The following is a 21,919-nucleotide window of genomic DNA, read 5'->3' as shown; positions in this document are numbered from 1 at the left end:
TAATCTGGTCCCAGTTTTCCCAGCTTGGCCTGAAGCAGAAGCCATATGCATATTTTTACATAGTTGCAATCATACTGAATTTTGAACCTTGCTTTTCTAGTCAATATTACATCCTAAGCTTTTTCATATGGAAAATAACATTCCTAATCTATTTGAGGTGTGCTGTCACTTAATATTATGATGTGTAAATACGTCACTTTTGCCAAGCATTCCCTATTATTGAACTTTTTCTGGTTATAGTATTTCCAAGTATAAATAAACACTGTGGTTGATATTTCTGTGCACAAACCTTCATCCACCTTTCTCAATGATTCTTCAGGACAGTTTTCAAAAAGTGAAAAAATTGGGTTAAAGAATGAGAACATAAAAAAAAAATCTTGATACACATCACCCCATTGCTTTCAGAGGGTTTTATCACTTTACGTTCCAGCAGCTTATATGAATGTCCGTCTTATTGAATCCTCACCAACAAATTTTATCATTTTTCAATATCCTCGCTTTATGAAATTGGTGTCTTAATCTAATTTGTGTTTCTCTGATTATTGGCAAGGTGAATATTTTTATGAGTTTATCAGTTTTTCTATTTCTCTTTGTGAATTATACATGTCCGTTCCTTCATTGTCTAGTAAGAGATTAAGTATTCCAAATCAATTTGGGTAAACTCCCCTGCCTTACTCCCTTAGAAAATACAGCCATACATGAAACCAACATATTTTTTGTGCTCTTTGGCCTTTGCACTTGTGCCATTCCTCTGCCTAAAAGGTCCACCTTTTCAGCTTTAACATTTGGGAAACTCATTTAAAAATGTTGTTCAGCCAGCACAAAAGCTACTTTCCTGATGAAGTTCTCCCTTCTGGCTCTTGGGTAGGCTAAGACTTTCCTTGTTCAAGCACATCCCACCACTATAGCATTTATCTTACTGGTTTACATGCCATTATGCACATATATCTGTAAGATCTTTGAGGGTAAGGACTGTATCTTTTCATCTCCTAACCTATATATCCCTGCTGAAAATAAATGCCTAATAACTAATTATTTAATGAATACATGTATCGTCAAAATGGTACAACTCAGGTAAACTGAAATAATAGTGTTCATTCATTTAACGTGTGCTTATTGAATACCTAGTATGAGCCATCTGAAAAAAAAATTAAAGCCTAATTTGGAATAATTCACTCCTATTAAATGGCAGTCTATTTTCCTCTACCCACTTTTCTCATAAGCTCTGTTAATATAATTAATGATCACATGAAGATCAAATATTAAAACAGCACCATAACTGAACTTAGACAAAAAGCCTCCAATCTGTTCCCATTCTGCAATCTCTGCCTAAACTCTTAAAAGCAGCTTTAAATGGCTATACATCTGTGTAGTGGCTTCCTCTTGACCTGTTCCTTCCCAGCTAATTGAGTTGGCTTTTCTCTATTAAACAAACACATCTCCAGACAGCCCTATAGGAGAAGAATATGTTTCCTTCTGAATCTGCTTTATAATATGGGGTGTGTGGGGTGTGGAATTGATCCCTGAAGAGTTTTATCATGACCTATTAGAAATATCAGCTCCCTCAAAGCGAAAGGTCAAGATTGCAGAAGCCAGGTATCTCTCCTGAAAGAGTCTTTCTACACCCTTTCCCGATCCCTCAAACCCCCTCCCCATATATTTGTGGGTAGTTACAGTAATGTGAAGAGGGAGTGATTTACAAGAAGATAGAAATATCTCTGCAAAAGCTCCTCACTCAGAGCCAGGGTAGAAGATTAACTTCTATGGCAACTGAAAGTTCCTAAGAGTCTGCCTCCAGTCTCTAGAGGGAAAATGGGGACAAATCCATGGAGAAGTGAGAGCAGTACAAGCTTCAGCAGATCAAGATGGAACTGGAGTCTCTGGAAAGGACACTCACCAGGGGGAAGTGGTGCATGTAGGGCCACCCAGAGAGTATGCAGGACCCAGGAAATATTTTTTTCAGAGTCCCTGTCTATACTCAAACAATTTGACACACCCCAAAGCAGCATTATCAACCCTCTCTGGCTGCCCCATATCATATCAACACAAGAAAGAAATACACCAGCCAGTGTGAATGATCTGCTTGCCAGGCTGTTCTCCTTCAAACAGGGACTGAACACAGAACCCCAGGACAACCCCATAGGTATGAGTTCCAGAGTCCATCATCCTCAAGGCATCTTGTCCACCCCACCCAGGTGGCAGGAAGTCAGAGAAACAGGCACTGGCACTCATGCAAGTCCCGATCTAGGCTGAAGGAACTCTGTCTGGATGGCACTGCCAGTCTCAGTCCATCCCAGGCTCCAAAGGGGTACTTTAATACAATTCAGAAGAGCCAAGGAAGGTTCTCCAAAGCGTAGAGGCTCCTGAGGCCCCACTTTGTTAGCTCTAAGGGAAGTCTGGGTACAGGCTTATGAGAACATTTCCACTGGACAGGAAACTGGTCCATTTCACGAACCCAACACAGGGTCAGAATGTAGGACCTTCCTACCACACTGCATTGTTATCATTTGTTTTGACTGCCAGCAACTTGAGGACAGGGTCTATGTTGTTTTCAAATCCCCAGAACCTAACTTTGAGCCTGGCACATAAAATGTTGCCATGTAAATGTTAAACATCCTAGTTCAGTGCATTTTTGTTTTGCACTAAGCAGTAGAGCATCTTAGAGCAATGAAAGAGCCTTGAAATTGGGGTAGAAGGCTTGGTTAGATTTCTCTGGGTTTCAGTAACCTCAACTTTAATATAAAGGAGTTGACTATCAGGCTCATAAGGAACTTCCAGCTTTAGATCCTAAGACTTGGATATCTATGATTGGCTTTAATCAGGGAGAGATCACTAGCTTCTCTAGAAGATGAAAGGAATTTAAATCCACAAACCTGGTTGCCAAGATTTAATACATGTAGGAAACTATTCATTCCATCATCAGCTACAGGCTTGGAGTCAGGATGCAGATGCACTAAAGAGTCTGTCGGTAATTTGAACCCATTCTGCATACCCCAAAATCAGACTGATGAGATTGGGGTGGAGTTTTTTTGTTCCTGTTCCAAGGTATTTGAGACCAAATGCCCTGGACCCCCACCCACCCACACACACACACACAAACACACATACACACACAATATGAGTCCATGCTCTAGAGACTACAGAATCTAATTATGTTCAACAGAGAGCATCAGAACTCACAAAGCCATTGGGGCAGAGGTTAAAAAGCCTAGGGAGAAATTAAATAGCTCTTTTAAGGGACAGGAAAATCTGTTTCTTGTAACCTGGATTCCCATTGTCTCAGTGACAAGAGTAGCTGTGAGTCACCTAATTGCTCATGATCTCAGAGAACCCATTAATGGTTGAGTCTCCACACTCATCTGCCAGCTACCATGATCAGATAAAGTAGAATGGTGTGATGGTTGGAGGAGGTACAGAAGGCCTGGCTTTGGGAAAAGACAGTGAAATGGGGGAAAGGAGAGAAGGAACAGGACATTTTTTCCAACTCATAAATTGAAGATGAAATCACCATAAAGAGCTGCCAATGAAGCACTGCCCAGTAATCCTGAGCTCAGGCAAAGCTTAAATGCCAGAGGTGCCCTGAGAGTGGACCTCGGAAGAGGAAGATCACCTAACACAATTCTAAGCACAGCTTGTCACTGGGATAGACAACAGGTGACTAAGCTGAAGAATTTGCTTATGAGGCTTGCTGAAGACCCAACACACCCATCTCATCCTGTTGCTATGGTATTCAAGCCCAGGTGCTCTAGAGCACACAGCCTCTGAACCCCACAGCTCCATAGCAGCCCATGCCCCTGGGACCCCTGTGCCTGATGAGTATAAATCGAAGCTTGAGGGCCCAAAGATGACACTGGGTGGGTGGGAATATTGGAGATGCTGTCCTCCGTGAGTATGAAAATAGCACACTTCCTGAATTCCTGTATTTTGGGGGAAGCTCCAGAGACAATGAAGATGTTCTGTCTGGTGAGGGATAAAGGAAGTATCTCAGCCTGCGGGCAGTCCTGAGATTTCCTTCACAAAGTGTGGTTGCAATAATCAGGGAGTAAAATGGGGTTCAAGGACCAGCTTCTGCCAGGAAGACTCAATCCATTTCTAACAGAATCTGATGTTTATGAGGCAAGAAAAGCCACGATGAAGCTGATGATGACAGCTGATAACCCAGCTTCAGAAGTTGGTTTAAATATTATGGAATGAGGATCCAATGGGATCAGAGCAGATGTGGCCATACTACAGAAATGGTGAAGTGGAAGGCCAGTGAAAATGGTCATTATCATCACCAGAACCCTCTGCCCATCCTGGAAAAAAAAGCCAACAAGGGGACAGCTACTAGCAAAAGACATTGAGACATGGAGTGAATCCAACCTTTTCTAACGTCACAAGATGAGTCAGTCACAGACAAGCAATCTATCTTTGCCTTAATAAATTTTCCTGCTTAGCTTGCACAGCTCAAAGCTAGCTTTGGTGCAGATAAACAAGCTTGTCCACAGTAGAGCAAACTAGCAAGAACTGGCACACTTTGGCTCAGTATCATTTCCTCCTCCCTATTTCTATAAAAAGCTTCCCCAGAAATTCTAAATCCCCAGATGAATCAATTATCAGACCAAATACTGGAAGCCTGTCTCAAATAGGCAAAGTTTTAAGGTGAATGCTGCCCCCCACCCACCCACATCCCTTCAAATTCAGATCTTTTCCCTCTGCCAATCTCTGTCAGCTCTCCAGACAACTCTAAGAGACAAAAGATACTGAATTTTTCCTTCCCTTCAGTGAGTGAGAATTTGTTCTCCTTCAGGCTGACATTTGCTGGCTCTCACTCTGAGGTTTCAGTTCCACAAATAGAGTTCTTGGTAGGCCTGCCACATCATTTTTCAGGCAGGTATAGGCATGATGGAACCCCACAGGTAGAGCCAGCTTGGGATCAAGGAAGTATAAGAGAATAAATGTGACGTGCCTAGCATTGTGCACACTCAATAAACGCTGGTTTTTATTTATTGTAATTCACACAAACACAAAAAAATTTAATTAAAATATTTCTTTTCAACTGAATTAAACACCTTCCATAGTCCAGGAACTGGGCTAGGTCCTGTAGAGAATGGCAAGAAAAATATAATTCAATCTCTACTTTTAGTATGTTTCGATTTAGAGGGAAAGAAGACACACAGTCCAGCACAGTACACAGTTAAACATGATCATGTTAAAGGAAAAGTATTAATAAAGTGCTGGAGAAGCATTGAGGAGGCAAGATCTCTTCTCATTGGAATCCAATGAAAGGTGAGATGAAGCAGGTAGCGTCAGGTGGGGCCCAAGAATGGTTAGAACTTCTACATTCAATAAGGCATCTGTGCCATTCCAAAGGGAGGGAAACACCTGAGCTGAGACCTGGGGCAGGATAGGGCCTGTCCCATTCAGGGATAATTGGCTGGAAAGAGAGATGGGAGGAGGAATGAGAGATAAGGTTGGAAAGGGAGGTCGGGGCACATCCCTGATTGCTTTGGAGGCAGAGAAGACAATCAGACGGCTGTAACAGCAGTCAAAGTCTGACAACAACTATTCAGACCAGGGTGGTAAACCTAAGGGACAGAGGAAAGGAAGAGGTGCAAGGCAGCACAAGTGGATGACCACAAAACCCGGCCATGATGGAGGCTATCTGGGAAGTACAAGAGATCTGCAATAGCCTCCCTTGGGATTTAATGCTTACACAAGTTCACAGAGGGTTAGTGACATTACACCACATGCCACTTCCCTCTAAAAGGTATGTGGTTGGTGCTTCCATCATAAATCTTGCCCTGTATACTATCTGGAGACAGGGCTCCAGTGCAGGACAGCTGCACAACTAATTTTAGGTTCATGCTAGAGAAGTAGGACAGGTTTACTCTCCACAGGAGAGAGGAATCACAGTCACACGACACTAGGCATCTGTTCATCTGTTCCTACAAAGGCATCCTGTAATAACTCCCCCATAGCTTGTTAGCATTAAGAAGATGATACTCAGCAGGACTATCCATGTCCCCCGGCATGTCACCACCTCATTCCCTTCCTGGAAGAGCCCCTCAAACCCAGGGATTCTGGCATCCAAATAGAGCTGAGTGCAATTTATTTGGGCACTTCTTAGTTACTATTTTGAGGATGGAGTTCATGAGAGAAGGGGCTACTGGCAGAAATTTCCCATCTCCATGTTCTTCTCTAGCCTCTGTTAGCTGACCTGAAGCAGGCAGCCAGTTATCTAATATTTGCATCAATAACAATGAACAGTAGTACAGCACTTCACTATTTACAAAGCTTGTACACATTATTTCTTAATGCCCACAACAAACCTGGAAGGTAGGACTTGATAATTCACACTTTGGGAAATGTGAAACTTCAGTTAAGAGAGGTTAAATGAGTGGCTTGGCTAAGGAATCTGCTAGGATGAGGTCTTCTGATTTGATAACCCTTGTTCTTATCTTGTTGTTAAGGATGGCGGTAAGATAGAAATCAAGGCAGCTTTGGGAAGGAATTCAAAAGCAGAGGGAATGGACTTTTAGCCTTTGACAGGAAACAGCCATTCAACTGAGGTACGAGACATCCCTAACATTAAGCAAATTGTTCCAAGTGTTCCATGAGTATGAGCCACTTAGATGTTAACAGAAATTTAAACAAACTCTAAACTGCTTATGATTGTCTTACATATGGTGGTTTTAGAAATAAAACGTTGGAAAAAAACTATGTAAGACAGTCCTGTGTTGGTTTAAGAGATGAGGCTCATGTATCACACAGGGTTTAAATTCCATTCCTTTTACTTATATCCCAGAATGCTACTTAACTTATTTCAGCACCTGCCTCTTAGCTGAGGAAAGGATCAAATGAAACAATGCAAGCTAAGAACTTAGCTCAGTGCAGGGCACATAATAAACATCATGGCAATTGTAATTGTTGGTGATAAATCCTCTCTTCTATGGAGGAATGACTCAAAATTGGTATTTGGCTAAGGAAGGGGAACCATCTTGTCTACTTCTTACAAACAGAGCAGAAATGCTGAAATATGCATGAGCTCCCCGAAAGTTTTCCCTTTTTCATTGGAAATACCCCACCCCATGCATCCCTGGTGTTACTTTCCCATTTTCCCATGGCCCTTTGATCAGATCTTGAATTAAACTCCCTTTGCAGGAGGAGAGGGGAGCAGTAAAGTTGGTGTGAATCTCTAAGAACGGGATTCCTGTGATTTGCTGCCTGCAACCCTGTCCAAGTTCATCCTGAATGGAGAAGACAGGACCCTAGAAGGGAGGGGCCTAGGATCTTGATTCCCAAGGTTAGCTAGGAAGGCTGCAAGTCTCCCAGAAAGGCCCTCCAAACAACCTGCACCCAAGTGGCAAAGAAGAGATGAGTGAGGCTCCTGTATGGGTGAACCCAGCACACATCCTTATGGATTTCCACAGAATGTTGAGAAAGTGGCCAAATGTTTCTGAGCTGCTAAAAGGATGAATAGAGACAGCAGGTATATTAGAAGAGGCCTTGTGGGTAGGGCAAAATATAAAGCTTGTGGCGACCAAAGTGTATGTTGCTACTGCACACATCAGCAACAAATGCCCACATACAATGATAAAAGTCAGATGAGATATATGACGTATCCAAATGGAGACAGGATAGTTGAAGACAAGCTGTACTCTTCCAACAACGCTTTGGCACTGCCACAAGCTCTTGGAACTTAGAAGCAACCCAGAGAGAAGAGGAGAGGAATCAAAACCCTGAATGGACCCAAGAATCACTAATTTGACTCAATTTTCTGGCCAGACACTGATATATATTTTTCATTATCTGACATAAATGGAGGCTTAAGACAGAAATAAAGTAAAATTATAGAAAAATAAGGAAAGTCCACTTTTTTTGTATTCCTGAGTTTGTAACTCTGAACTTTTGTACCAGCTAGGTAAGTATCCCTTGGTAGAATTTATTTGGGTTCCAATTTGCAATGTATTTGCAGTCTAGAGGAGATTTTTCCAAAATAAGGTACATAGAATGGAAATCCAATAAAAAGATGATCTCCAAAAAAAAAAAAAAACAAAAACACAGTTCCCTAACTGAATCAGAATCAGTTTCAGAACAGGGCATATTACATATTCAGCTCAGATATTCTCAGTATGTGTTAGCTTTACAAATACTCTGAGAAGTCTTACTGTGAAGACACCCGTGTTTAACTTTGTTTAACCCAGAACTTCCCAATTTATTTGAAGAGGAAACTTTTTTTTTCACTGTGATATAATGTATTTCACTCTGGGAAATGCTGGTGTAAAGAGCTGCAGGTGAGAATGGATGATAATGGCATTACTGTGATGACCCAAGAGAAAAATAATCAGGTGGAACATGAGCCTAAGATTGATGCTGGAATGCAGAAAATATCATGGCTGAGCATGGAAATGCTACTTCCAAACGACCCCATATATCTTGGAAATTGGCTAAATTTCTTCTAATATTCTTTCAAGGTCCTCGCTGAGTCACTCCCACAAATGATGGATCTTAATGGTTCCTAATATCTCTAAAGCCTTTGTGTCTGACCATCTCCCTTTTAAACTTTGTGATTCACTCCACTCCAGCAAGCAGACGCATAGAGAATAGACTGAGTTTCATTTTCCAATCATAAAAAGACATCTCAAGACCAGCACACAAACATGATGGACTATTATAAGGCCCAGATCTCATATCAAAAATTTAACTGGCTGACTCCTTAGAGGCCCTGAGTGCACCAACTTTCCCTGTCACTTCTAGATGGCCTTTTGAGGACTATACTAATGTATGGTAGATCGGCTGTGAGAAAAAAGATGCCCAAAGTCTTTAGGCAAAAAAACATAAGCTTTTCAGTCTGAAAGATCAAGATTCAAATCCTAACTGCCATTTTCTAAAAGCATTTTGCTCATCTGAAAATGAGGAAAATAATATGACCATTCACAGTTGTGGTGAGGTTTAGAGTGAAAGACGCATGGGTGGGAGGGATTCAAGTAGATTTGGGATAAAGTCATTGCAACCTATCTCCAAGGAAGAAGCCTCCAGCAAACTGAACTGGAAGCCCCACGTGGCAATATATGAGGCCACCTATTGTGAAGAGCATGAAGGTACTACTGAGGGTACTCCTTACCTGATTGTGCGAGTGCATGTCTGGGTGTAAGGGGTGATGACCTTGAAGAGCAGTTCCATGGCTCCATTAACCCCCAGCATGGCTCCTGTGGTGACTGGGAGAGACAAAAGCACAGTGGTAATTGACTCACCCAAACAAGATCTGTTTCTAGCACTACAGAGGGGGCCTAAGAAGAAGAGAGGTCCATCACCTTCCTTGCCAAAGGCAACTTAAAGCAGGGAAAATCTAGGGTCTTTTCATCCCTTTCTAGGAAGTAAAGATCACCTGAAAGACTGAGTCACGCTGTCTTCTCGAACCACCTTCTCAAAGAGGGCCCAAGCCATGATATACATGGTTTTTCCCTTCTTGTGTCCATATTGTATTCTTAATCAGAGTAGGCAGAACAATTACTTAGCAGAAGAACTTTCTGTAAAATAGGTCTTTAGGTTTCTGGCAATGACATAAATCCAAGCTGTGCCTGTTTTACCCACCACCAACTTCCCATAAGACACACATGCACATGCACATGAACACACCAATTAACTCGCACTGCCAGTGTCTGACAAGAGACTTTCTTAGACATGTTCTACCATTTGGAAAATGAGGAAATGTTAAAACTGGATGGGATAAGGCTCAATATAACTTGGACTGACTCTTTTAAAACTTTATATGGTATTTTGAAACTGTACCTCAGAAATACATTCTTAAATCTAATCCATTCCTGTAGGTGTGGTCCCATTGTAAGCAGCACATTTTGTTGAGGCTACTCCAGTTAAGATGTAATCGACCTCATTCAGGATGGGTCTTAATTCTCTTACTGGAGTCTTTTATAAACAGAATGAATATATATATATATAAAGAGAGAAAGCCATGGAAGCAACAAGATGAAAACCATGAAACCCAAAAAAGAAGGGAGAGACCAGCAGATGCTGCCATGCATCTTGCTGGTGGCAGAGGAGGCAAGGATAACTGGCAGCCAGTCTTCAGGAAGAAAGCATCGCCTTAATGATGCCTTGATTTGGACATTTTTCTCAGCCTCAAAACTGTAAGCTAATAAACTCCCATTGTTAAAAGCCAACCCATTTCATGGTTTCTGCTTTAAGCAGCCTGGCAAACTAAAACACTTTAAAAGGCAACCAAACAAGATAGCTGCCTTTCTTTTCCGTCCTTTTTCCAAGTTCTCCTACAGCTTTTGAACTTTGATCTCCCAAGACTGAGGCAATGACTTGACTATGCCTCCAACCTTTAGAATGTCAAAACAAGCAATTTATCCTGTTCAGTGGTAATTAATCTAGACAATTTTTGCCTTTTTGCCCAACTGGATGGTTATAAAAGCAAAGTCATGGATTTGAATAATAGAAAGAAACTCAGAGAGGTATCTGGTCATCCCAGTGGCTTCTCTCCAAGATCTCCAATACATCATTCCACTCATCTCAATTTAGGAAGAGCTCTGGGTCATGTCAAAAGAAATCCACAGGGCACAAAATGGAGCCCTTTAGCAAGAGGCAAAACTTTCAGTGGCAGAATAAAAGGTTAAAGTTAAATCTTCTGAGATGTGACTCTCTTCTCTCTTTCCTCCACTACATTGGCGGAGTAAGACAGAGACCTAGTAATGCCTTATGCTTTAGGCCAGCCTTATTTCTGGAAATGTGAGTGGGAACAAGGGGGCCACAGAGAAACAAAGAACAGGAAACAGGGGTGGCTTATTCTGGCTGGCTCCAAGCCTCAGGAAAGGTGGATGAATGGAAATCTGTAGACTCTTACACATTCCATCCCAGTGCAGTCCACTAAATAGAGACCGGGGCCAACGTCTAAGCTATGACAAAGAGTGCACATTCCTGGAATACTCTCTGCGCATGTGTCCCTCCTGAGGCTAGTGCAGGCAGTAACTGCCTGGATCAGATTCAGGGATTTGGCATACTTGTCCTTGCCACCAGTCTTCCACTCTTGTGGCTATTAACACCATCCTTACTTCTAAATTAAGAGTATATGCTGGAGCAAATTCTTGGCAAATAATTCAGCAAAACTCTGGTATTAGTAGTTTCAGGAGCACTGATTCTAACATGAAAGACTCTAGACTTGGAGTTGGGAGAGGATAACAATAAGAAGTCTTCACTGGCTTTGTCCTTGCTGGCTGTTTGCCCAAGGTTGGGTCTTTCTGTATGTACATATACAAGGCTGGAAGCTCTGTTAACATTCCCATTGGCCATCGGAGAGCTGCCAAAGGAAACTCATTGGCTGTCACAGACCCATTACAATTCCAGCCAAGTGCTTCTGCAGATAGGAGCTGTACAGAAAGCTTGTTGGAACATTCAACTGTGGCTAACGATTCACTAAAGAGACAGCAATCCACAGGCTTCTTGAACTCTATTTGCCTCCAACAGTGAAGTTAATGTACAGAGAGTGAACGTGTAATTTTTTATATATGTTATGAAACAGGTAATTGGTATAATAAATGTCTTAGAATGTGAGCCAAATGCCCACTTCCTCATACCTATAGGCATTTAGGTATTTCTCAGAGCTCCAGGCTGAAGGAATTTTTCTACATCTCCATAATCACTATATATAATAAGGAAAGCAAGTTATTCAATCTAATTATTCCTTAGGAGACCAAAATGAGATACTTCAAATCTTATGCTGCTGGCAAGCTGCTATCGGGGGAGGTACACCTTCTGGCTACTCATTAATTAGAGTTGTCCTTTACACAAAGTCACAGCTCCTCACTCAGCTTTTCCTTTATTGGAGGTGGATTTGTACAGGTCCATTCAGCCTCTCGCAAACAGACTGACTTTCTGATCAGTATCTGAACCAGAGGTATTGAGACTCTGTCTGTGAACAGTGGAATCTATCTTGTTTTCCCCCAGAAAGACTTTTGCTTTGTGGGCCCTCTATGCTTGTTAATGGAATCAACCAATAAAAATTAGGTTATTTTCAGTATTCTTAAGATAATTATAAAAAAAAAAAGTAACCCTATATACTCTATATTATCTGTAATCTTCCTATTATTTCAAGGAATAAAGGGAAAGGAGTTAGGCAGAAAGGGAAACTGACACATACCGAGCAACTACTACATGCCAAACGTGTCCATGAACAATATCTTTTTTTTTTTTATTAAATTCAGTTTTATTGAAATACATTCACACACCATACAATCATCCATGATATACAATCCACTGTCCACAGTATGATAACATAGTTATGCGTTCATCACCACAATCTATCTCTGAACATTTTCCTTACATCAGAAAGAACCAGAACAAGAATAAAAAATAAAAGTGAAAAAAAAAAACACCCAAATCATCCCCCCATCCCACCCCATTTGTACTTTAGTTTTTATCCCCATTCCTCCACTCATCCATACACTAGATAAAGGGGGTGTGATCCACAAGGTCTTCAAAATCACACTGTCACCCCTTGTAATCTACATTATTATATAACTGTCTTCAGGAGTCCAGACTGCTGGGTTGGAGTTTGGTAGTTTCAGGTATTTACTTCTAGCTATTCCAATACATTAAAGCCTAAGAGGTGTTATCTATATAGTGCATAAGAATGTCCACCAGAGTGACCTCTCGACTCCATTTGGAATCTCTCAGCCACTGAAACTATTTTGTCTCATTTTGCATCCCCCTTTTGGTCAAGAAGATACTCTCAGTCCCACGATGCCGGGTCCACATTCATCCCTGGGAGTCATACTCTGTGTTGCCAGGGAGATTTACACCCCTGGGAGTTGGGTCCCACATGGGGGGAGGGCAGCGAGTCATGAACAATATCTTATTTATTCCAGCTACCAGGTCAGTGAGTTTTATTGCCACTACAATTCTACAGAGTAAGAAACTGAGGTTCAGGCAGGTGAAAGAGCCCATGTCCCACAGTTCATTAGAAACTGGAATCAGGTCTTTCTGGTTTAAAGCCTATGTTCTTTCCTCCACTAAGCATTAAAACTAAATAATTCTCAATTTCATTCCACAAGAAGAGGGATCAGAAGAGAGAAATGAAAGTCTATGCTCATTACAGGAGGCCCAGCATCTAACCTATTAATAAATAAGTGTTTCCATATGGAGAGTAAAATTACACGGGCTTTGGAGTTAGAAATATCTATGTTTGAGACTCAGATCCCACCACTTATTATCTGTATGGATTCAAGCAATTACTTCACTCTCCTAAGCTCCATTTTTCTTTCTCAGCAATAAAATGGTAGCTCTGAGTACAGGATTATCATGATAATTAGAAATAATCCAAATCAGGAGATGACAGATGACTATCAACCCATGGACTATGATGTATCTAGAAGTTATCTGGAGGACTATCTTGAGAAGGATCATGAGATGAAATTTGGTAAAGGAGGTTGCAATGAATGTATCAAAGTATCTTCAGGGACAGAGTGTGGAGATTCGTGATGTGAGGGTCATTCTTGACAGGTGTAAAGCATATAGCACTATCCCTTGAATATGATAAGGAAAAAGTAAACAATAAACTCTTTCCCTACTCCAGCCCCAGGTATTTTCTACTTTGTAGTACTAATAAAGAGGCCTAGAATGCCATAATGTGTGGCCCCCAGGGAAAAACTGTGTTCACCACTATCTCCAGAAAAAGACTCAAGAGTTCTACCTGGCTGAGGAGAAGATGAAGGAATAACTTCTCACTCCAGAGCCTCTGGATCCCGAGGATCCTCGTGGTATATTTAAATGGTTGGGACCATATTTGTCCTCCACCCATACCCTCCTTCCAATCAGATTCCCACATGGTTTCCAGGTGTCCCAGCTCAGCTCAGGTAGCCATCCCAGAAAGTCCCAAATAGAGTCACTTACCACTGGAGGCAAACACACGCAGAGCCCAGAGACAGTGAAGAAGGTTCTGGCTGTGGGATAGGTTTTTCCTGGCCAGAATCAATGTCACATCAAGTGCCTCCAACTCCAGTGCCTTCTGTCCAAACTTTTTATCTAAGAACACAAATCAATCTTCCTGAGTTGTTTTTCATATGAATTATCAAGGTTCTACAATGTGTGGGGATAGAGGAAGAGGAGAAAGGGAGAGAGAAGGATAATCATAGCCAAAGAGACTTTTAAGGTCCAGCAGGAAATGCTGCTAAGGATGTCCCCATTGAAAGCAGATGCTCCAGAAGAGCTAATTCAGGGTATGTATATGGGCCATCATACTTCAAGTAATATTTACATGACAGCCTGGGAGTTGTAGGACTCATATGCCCCCACATCTACGGCTTCTGTTGTCCTTGTACGTGAACTACTATTCAGTTGGGCATAAATTTCTTCCCTTAAAACAGATTTAGAATTAAGGATACTTAAGTGACATGACATTCAAATTCAATATGAGGACCTGATTGGATTCTGCTTTGAATATATCTGTAAAAGACTTGATGGTAACATTTGGAGAAACTGGAATGAGTATAAATCAAGCATTTATTGTTAATTTTGTGAGATTTGTGAGAATGGTATTGTCATTACATAGGAAAATGTCTCTTTTCAAAGAAATACACTCTAAAGTATTGAGGAGCAAAATGTTATCTGTAATTCTCTTTAAAATATTTTAAATAAAAATAAATAGGTGAAGCAAATACAGCAAAATGGTTAGATCTAAGTGATAGGTCATTACTCTCTCTTCCTTAGGTCATTATTCTCTCTTCCTTTCTACATGATAGATAATTTTCAAACTGAAAAGTCATAACATTTTTTAAGAAAATAAAAATTTCCCTCAAGTTTGTCTAAATTGTTGCCTTAAATAATCTGGCATTTATTGTTGCAGGTAGGTAATTATTACTTTTAGTAACTGCCTCTGGACCAGGGGACACCAGTAAAGAGATTGTGAGAAAATCAGCATGACCAATTCCCTTCATCAGAAAAAAGGTATCCATCCCGCTCCATTCATGACCACTCAACCTCACTTCTCTTCTGTTCAGGTCAGCCCTTGGCAAGTTGAATGTCAATGTCAAAGACAGTTACCACTTGATGGCAGAAACTGTGAGAAACTGTGGTGTCATAATCATTACATTAGTAACGTCAAGGTCAATAACTTGAAAATCACTGCCCCAGTGTATCTCCCGTCTCTCTTGCCCCTATGTGACATATATGACTCCTGTCTGTCAGGCCTCTGGCCCTACATGCTAAGCACATGACATACAATATCTTCTTTAATCCTCACAGCAACCCTAGGAATTAAGTACTCATACCCCCACTTTACAGATAAGGAAATATCGGTTCTAGGAGTTCAAGTGACTTGCCCAAGGTGACACAGCTAAAAGCATCAAGGCCAAGCCTGAAATCCAGTTCTGACTTTCAAGCTTACATGATTTATCACCGGGATATATCATGTCTCTTCTGTTTTCACCTGCAGTTATCTTGGCCCTCTCTGCTTTGCTGACTTCCATGCTTCACGTTCCAGCTGAAATGTCACCTCTCTTTGATCATGCCATCTTAGGGTAGCATTATCCTTTCTTTCCCTTATAGCACTGATCACAGTTTCCAATATTATTTGTTTACTTTTCTGCCCATCCCCACTTGAATACAAGCCTTACAAGAGCCAGCCCCTTATCTGTCTTCATTGCCATGGGGCATCCAGTGCCTAGAACAATGCCTGGCCCTAGGAGACCTGCAGTAATCATCTGTTGAATAGTCAATGAATGAATTGCATTGGTTTTGTCTGGGATGTACCCATGCTGCTGACTGATGCTATTTCTGTCATTATTAGTGGAATGCTGACTGGACTCAAAGCAGTGATCCAAACATTGAAAGGAAAGAGTGGCATTGGAGCCACTTGAATCCTTAGGCATCAAAGGTCCACATTTCAGAGGAACTGAGCTCTCTGGTGTGATATATACAAGGTCTGTCCATAATTGGAACTTAAATGTTATGACAAGCATGCAATGTTTGCATGAATTCTCAATGTCTCGGTTTTTAAACTGTTCTCTAAGAAGATCTAGGGCTTCAGGGAGGTGTTTTAGGGTCTATAGGGAAAAAGAAGTGGGGATGGAACATAAATGGACAGGATACCAGGCCCCTGCTCCCCTTCAACCAGGGAAGCTAAACTTTTATGTAACTTATACAGGGAACTTCCAAATAAAATGCCATTTGCAGAAATGTTCTATTTCTTTTTAAGATGATTGAAAATGGCCTTGGAGGATCTCTCCTCTTTCCCCCACATGACTCATGCTCCACTTAGTATACCTTGGATTAGCTAACATCATGGTCAATAAAATTACCTCTCCTAAAGGGCTGGTCCTAGCATCACCTTCAAGACACCAGGACCTGTTGCTTCCTCTGTATACTTTCCCACAAGAGCTCCCCAAATCACTTCATGATAACAGCCCCAGGAGTGCCTTTCAGTCATCTGCTGGGATCTGGGAATGTGAATACCTCTTAGGCCAACTTTGGCCAGCAGCCGGAAGAGTGGCAGGAGGATGCCATAGTCAGGGGACTCTGTCCTAGCCAAGTCCACCAGCGTCTGCAGCAGGGCTTCACTGCCACCCTTGCTGATCATGTAGTGAATCCTCCGGTCAGTGCCTGAGAGGGAAATAGAGGAGAGATGAATCACCCTCATTTTCCTTGTAGCAGAAGGCAGACCTCGTAGCTAGAGACAGAGCAAGGATTGGATCATTTCACACTTTCCAGAAAGTGAGATTATGTAGTTCTTGAAGCAAACTATGTTAAAGTTTGGCCAATGAGTGAGAAAGGAAGATTGTGAAATGACAAAATAATGGAATGTTTATGAACCTAGGTACATTTACCTGTAGCAGTTGTGAAAACGGAGCCTAGAATGCACCTCCCTGAGAATCTTTCAGAATCTTCAGTGTGTATGGGTACATGTATGTACACAGACATAAACATGTGTACCAGCTTACACAGAATTATATACTAATAGAAGAAGGAACATCAGTATCCCCCTGCTATATGTTTGAAATATCTGTAATAGGGATTAGGACAATGGCTTATCTGGAAGCATTTTACTGATGGCATAATGATTTTTTGGTGTTGGCTTTCAATAACTGATGGGAGTAAAAATATGGAAACAGGTGGAGTAAGGCCTTGAGGAACAAGCATTCAAAAATCCTACCTAGAGAGTTCAGAAGAGGGTCTGGGGCTAGGATAAGGTATTGGTCTCTCTACTTAAGAAAAGTGTGAACAGGGATCTCCCCTACCTTGCCCAAGGACAAACTCAAAAGGAGTCATAATGTGTCAATCTAAAGGGGACCTGAGTGACTCTCGATGTGCTGGGCAAGGCTGACTTAACCAAAGGGGGCCAACAGGGATGTTATCAGCAGAGAAGACCCTCTGATCTTTTATCTTCATGAAAAGCAGCACCCTCTACTAGAGGAGAGGTAATCATTCCCTGCATCAGAAGGAGAACCCCAGGGTTTCATTCTTAGAGTTCCATTAACCTCTGGAAAAACTGAAGCCAGCACGAGCCTAGGAGGCTTCACCTACAGAGAACTCACTCAGCAAGCTGCAGGGGAGCCACCCTGCCAGTGGAGGGCAGCACTGTCCATGGAAAAACGCAGTGTGAACAGACCCTTCCTCCTGAAACTGTGACCTCCAGACTCGATGGCTTTGGAGTATCATTAGTTTTGGTGTTGCCTATTTGGTGTTGCTATTTTTTTCTAATGCAATGAGTGAATGTTGGAATGTCCAAGAAGCAGCATTTTCCAGGACCCACAGTGGGAACATCAGGTATGCCCCAACTGTTGATTCAGACGTATTCACCTCTGTCATCTTACTTCTGAAGCTTCAATGGCATATCGCACTTCCAAGTCCAGTCTCCATCTGACATATGTAAAGAGGCTGCCAGTAGCACCTGGCCCTCTAAACAGATCAGAGTGGAGGGAGCAGTAGGAGGAGAGTGGTAGAACGCTGAGGGTTAGCTCTCTCTGAGGAGAGGCACAGAGGAGGGTCCTTGGAGTCCTTGGCCCCACAGATGAGAAACCACAGAATGACCATCCCAGAGCCTAATTTCCACCTAATTTAGGGTGAGTGACTAAGAAACCTCAAGTACAATCAGCCCAGTTTACTCACAGTAATTAACCCTGAGGAAAAAAGAAGATGGCCTAGAGACTCTGTGCCTCACAGGAAACCTGGGCTAAAGCAAACCCCCAGGCCACAGAGCTTCCTCAGAGAGCTCATGGCCGGCATGCCCCCACTTCCACCACAAGCGGACCCAGGTGTGGACCTACTCACCAGCAGAAAGCAGCTCATCAAGGACCTGGAGGATGGTCAGGATTGACTCACTGTCAGAGGAGCTCTGAAATGAGAACACAGGCCAGCTTTTAGAAGGAGCACAAGAGGAAGAAGGCAAGCCGGTCAGGGCTGCACAGGGAAATGGCAGAGTTGAGAAAGGCTTCCTGTGGCAAAAGGATGGAGGAAGGGCCCTCCTTAAATAATGACAATGAGGGGCTCAATGAGATAAGGGTCCCAGGAGATGTGCCACCATATTTAGTTTTCAGGACCCTTCTGTGGGGACTCGTAGTGGTATCAGCAAGATAGGTAAAAGAGTGAGCACTGATAATTTGCACAGAGACAGCAATGGAAAGGGACAATGGTAACACAGTTCTCACAGTTCTTTCAGTAGGATTTGATCCTTTTTAAATAGAGGGCAGAGGACAAAAACAGAAATCCACTAAAATGTTCTGATGGAAAGACTTCCATGACCGACAGTGAGGAATTTTAACTTTCTCAAGAAAAGCATGGGGTAGTACCAAATCATATGATGGCCATGCTCTAAGTGAACCTTGCAATGCTTGACACTCTATCCTTCATTGTACAAAAGACAGCACTGAGGTTCAGTCACAGGGAACACTTGCTCAATTCACCCAAGTTAACCCATAGCAACACCAGAAGTACAATCCCATCCAGGTTCCCAAGAAAAAGGCTTACAGTGGTCTGTGCACTGTAATATACCTGTTTTGATATGTTATTTAAGGCATATCCTAGATCTTCCCATTAGTAAGATGCCAGTTCCTCATCTGCTTCAAAGGACTCAATGACAGGTGTTCTAGTTTGCTAATGCTGCCAGGATGCAAAACACTGGAAATGGATTCACTTTTATAAAAGGGGGTTTATTTGGTTACACAGTTACAGTCTTAAGGTCACCTTCACTGAAGGATGGCCAATGGCGTCCAGAACACCTCTGTTAGCTGGGAAGAGACGTGGCTGGCATCTGCTCTGGAGTTCTGGTTTCAAAATGGCTTTCTCCCAGGACGTTCCTCTCTAGGCTGCAGCTCCTCAAAAATGTCACTCTTAGTTGCTCTTGGGGCGTTTGTCCTCTCTTAGCTTCTCTGGAGCAAAAGTCTGCTTCCAAAATGTCTCTGTAAGCTGAAGCTCCTCTCTCAGTTCCATTGCATTCTTCAAAGTGTCCGTCTTGGCTGTAGCAAGCTCACCCCTTCTGTCTGAGCTTAAACAGTGCTCCAGTAAAATAATCAAGGCCCAAGCTGAGTAGGCGGGGCCACACCTCCATGGAAATTATCCAGTGAAATATCTTGCCCACAGCTGAATGATCACATCTCCACAGAAACATCCAATCAAAAGTCTCCAACCCAATCAACACCAATACGTTTCCTGCCCACACAAGACTGCATCAAAGATAATGGCTTGGGGGACATAATACATCCAAACGAGCACAACAGGTTAGGATAAAACTGTAGCTCATTGATAGGGTTCCTGCAGTTCTTCGTGACCTCACCCTGGTTATCTTTCCAGCCTCCATGTTCATTACAACACCCTCTCCCCAAAATAGGTGCTTTAGCCACATAGAGCTACTTGTAACTTCCTGCTCACACCATGCAGTTTCTTGCCTTTGTGTATTTAATTACACTACTCCCGTCTTCCTGGAGCACGGTTTCCTTACCTCCCCACCTGGTCAATGCCTGCTCATCCTTCAAAGTGCACTAACCTACCCATGAAATCTCTACCCATCCGCAAGCTGGGATTGGGTCCCTTCTGTCTCCACATCATGCTGATCTCAGTTCTGATGTCACACTTACCACATGGTATTGCCATCAGGATATAATCTTGCTTCCCAGCCCACCCCTGCTAGATATTAAAATCTTTAAAGAAGGGGCCAAGTGTTATGTATGACTGTATTCTAAGTACCTGGTACAGTGGCTGTTACAAAGAAGGTGTACAAGAAATATTTGTGGAATGGAACCAAACTAAACCAAAAAGAATTCCAAGGGAGCCACGAAGTCCAGACCCATGCCCCAAGGCAGGGTGGTGCTTAAACTTTCTTTAGTCCCAGGTCTAAGACCCTCTAGGAAGTCATATTCCAACATCTCAGACAGGACCAGGAATTGGGTAAGAAAAACGAGGCAACCTTCTTGAGTACAAAATCTAAGGGGATGCCAAAAGTGCAGTAATAATGATAATAAAGATAACTTTAGTGCAATATTTTTATATATCAAATTAATGAAAAAAAATCCACAATGAACAAAATATCAAGATTTAACCTCTATTCTGGGTGGGATGGGACCTCTGGATATCCCAAGGCACTTGCTGTCTATGCTTACCAAGGAAGAAGACTTGGAATGGCTTTGACATCTTCCCCACTGGAAGATTTGATCTAACAAGGACAATCTGAGCCTATCCTTTGCATACTGTCTCCCATGATAGCTGCACTCAAGGTACCACTCTCTGAATCCCCAAGTGTCCAAGCAACCCTGCAGCAACTTTCACTCATCCAGGAACACAATGTTGGTGCCCCTTTCCCCACCACTGCTTAGTCTAACAAATGCAAAACTAGGGCCCAAGGAGCAGCAGAGCAACTGATCTGTCATTCTAGGGAGTTTGCAGGACTCCCATCCTTTGAGATCGCAGAGCCCAAGATTGCCCAGAGTAGAAAATAAAGTCCCTGGAATGATTTCCTTGATCAACCCTGACATTTCTGGACCCATTTAGGATGTCCCCTCTTTTTGAAAAAAGGGATGAGGATAAAGATAAAGATAAAGGCAAGCCTGGGCAAATATTGTGTAGCTTCTAAAATTCGGGATGCATTTAAGTTGTGATGGTTAAGTTCATGTGTCAACTTGGCTAGGTTTTGGTGTCCAGTTGTTAGGTCAAGCAAGCACTGACTGATTGTTACTGTGAAGATATTTTGTGGATTAAAATCATCAGTAAGTTGATTGCATCTATAGCTGATCAGATTTACAATCAACTGAGGAGACTGCCTTCAATAATGAGAGAAGTCTCATCCAATCAGTTGAAGACCTTAAAAGGAGAAGTGATGATTTCAGCAGTCAGAAGGGAGAATTTCCATCTCTACTTCAGCCAGCCAGCTTCTCCTCGGAAATTCAGAGTTCCAGCTTGTGGCCTGCCCTACAGAATTTGGACTTACCCATCCCCACAGCCATGTGTGCCAATTCCTATAAAAAATCTCATAATATTTACAGAGTATATACACACATATATATATATCCTCTGTCCATTCTCTTTCCCTAGAGAACCCTAATATATTAGTTAATTATGAATAATGAGCAAGGAAAAGGAAAATAAGAGGAAATGGAGAGATGAGAAAAAGAGGAAAGAGAAAAGGAAACGAGAAAAAATGAATAAGGTAGAAATTGATCAAAGGGGAATAAAAGATCCAGTTTATTTTCATTTCATTCAGTTCTTTAGGCATTTGTCTTACAATCTCTGATTGGAGATCATCTATCAGCAGGCTAGGCAGTGAGGATACAAACTGATCAAAACACAATCTTTGCGCTCCAGATCCAGCTGAGGTGAACAGCTGATGGACAACTACAACCCAGAATGGTAAGGGCAGTGAAAGGGTGAGCATGTATGTTGGGGGAAAGGTGTTCCAGCTATGCTATGGCCTGGGGTGCTCAGAGGCAGATGA

General features: G+C 42.2%; 1 protein-coding gene across 1 annotated transcript in view; it reads right to left on the bottom strand.

The window, feature by feature from the left end:
- AGBL1 (ATP/GTP binding protein like 1) overlaps nt 1-21,919 on the bottom strand; it is a 1,004,372-nt gene that overhangs the window by 732,779 nt on the left and 249,674 nt on the right. The window contains exons 3-6 of the mRNA XM_037832989.1: nt 18,268-18,331; nt 16,453-16,599; nt 13,894-14,025; nt 9,107-9,200 (exon numbers count right to left, since the gene is read on the bottom strand). Coding sequence (XP_037688917.1) covers nt 9,107-9,200; nt 13,894-14,025; nt 16,453-16,599; nt 18,268-18,331 — 437 coding nt within the window. The remainder of the gene's footprint in view (nt 1-9,106; nt 9,201-13,893; nt 14,026-16,452; nt 16,600-18,267; nt 18,332-21,919) is intronic.

Source organism: Choloepus didactylus, chromosome 4 (genome assembly GCF_015220235.1).
Source record: "Choloepus didactylus isolate mChoDid1 chromosome 4, mChoDid1.pri, whole genome shotgun sequence".
Classification (NCBI taxonomy): domain Eukaryota; kingdom Metazoa; phylum Chordata; class Mammalia; order Pilosa; family Megalonychidae; genus Choloepus; species Choloepus didactylus.
This window is presented reverse-complemented; position numbering and strand designations above follow the sequence as displayed.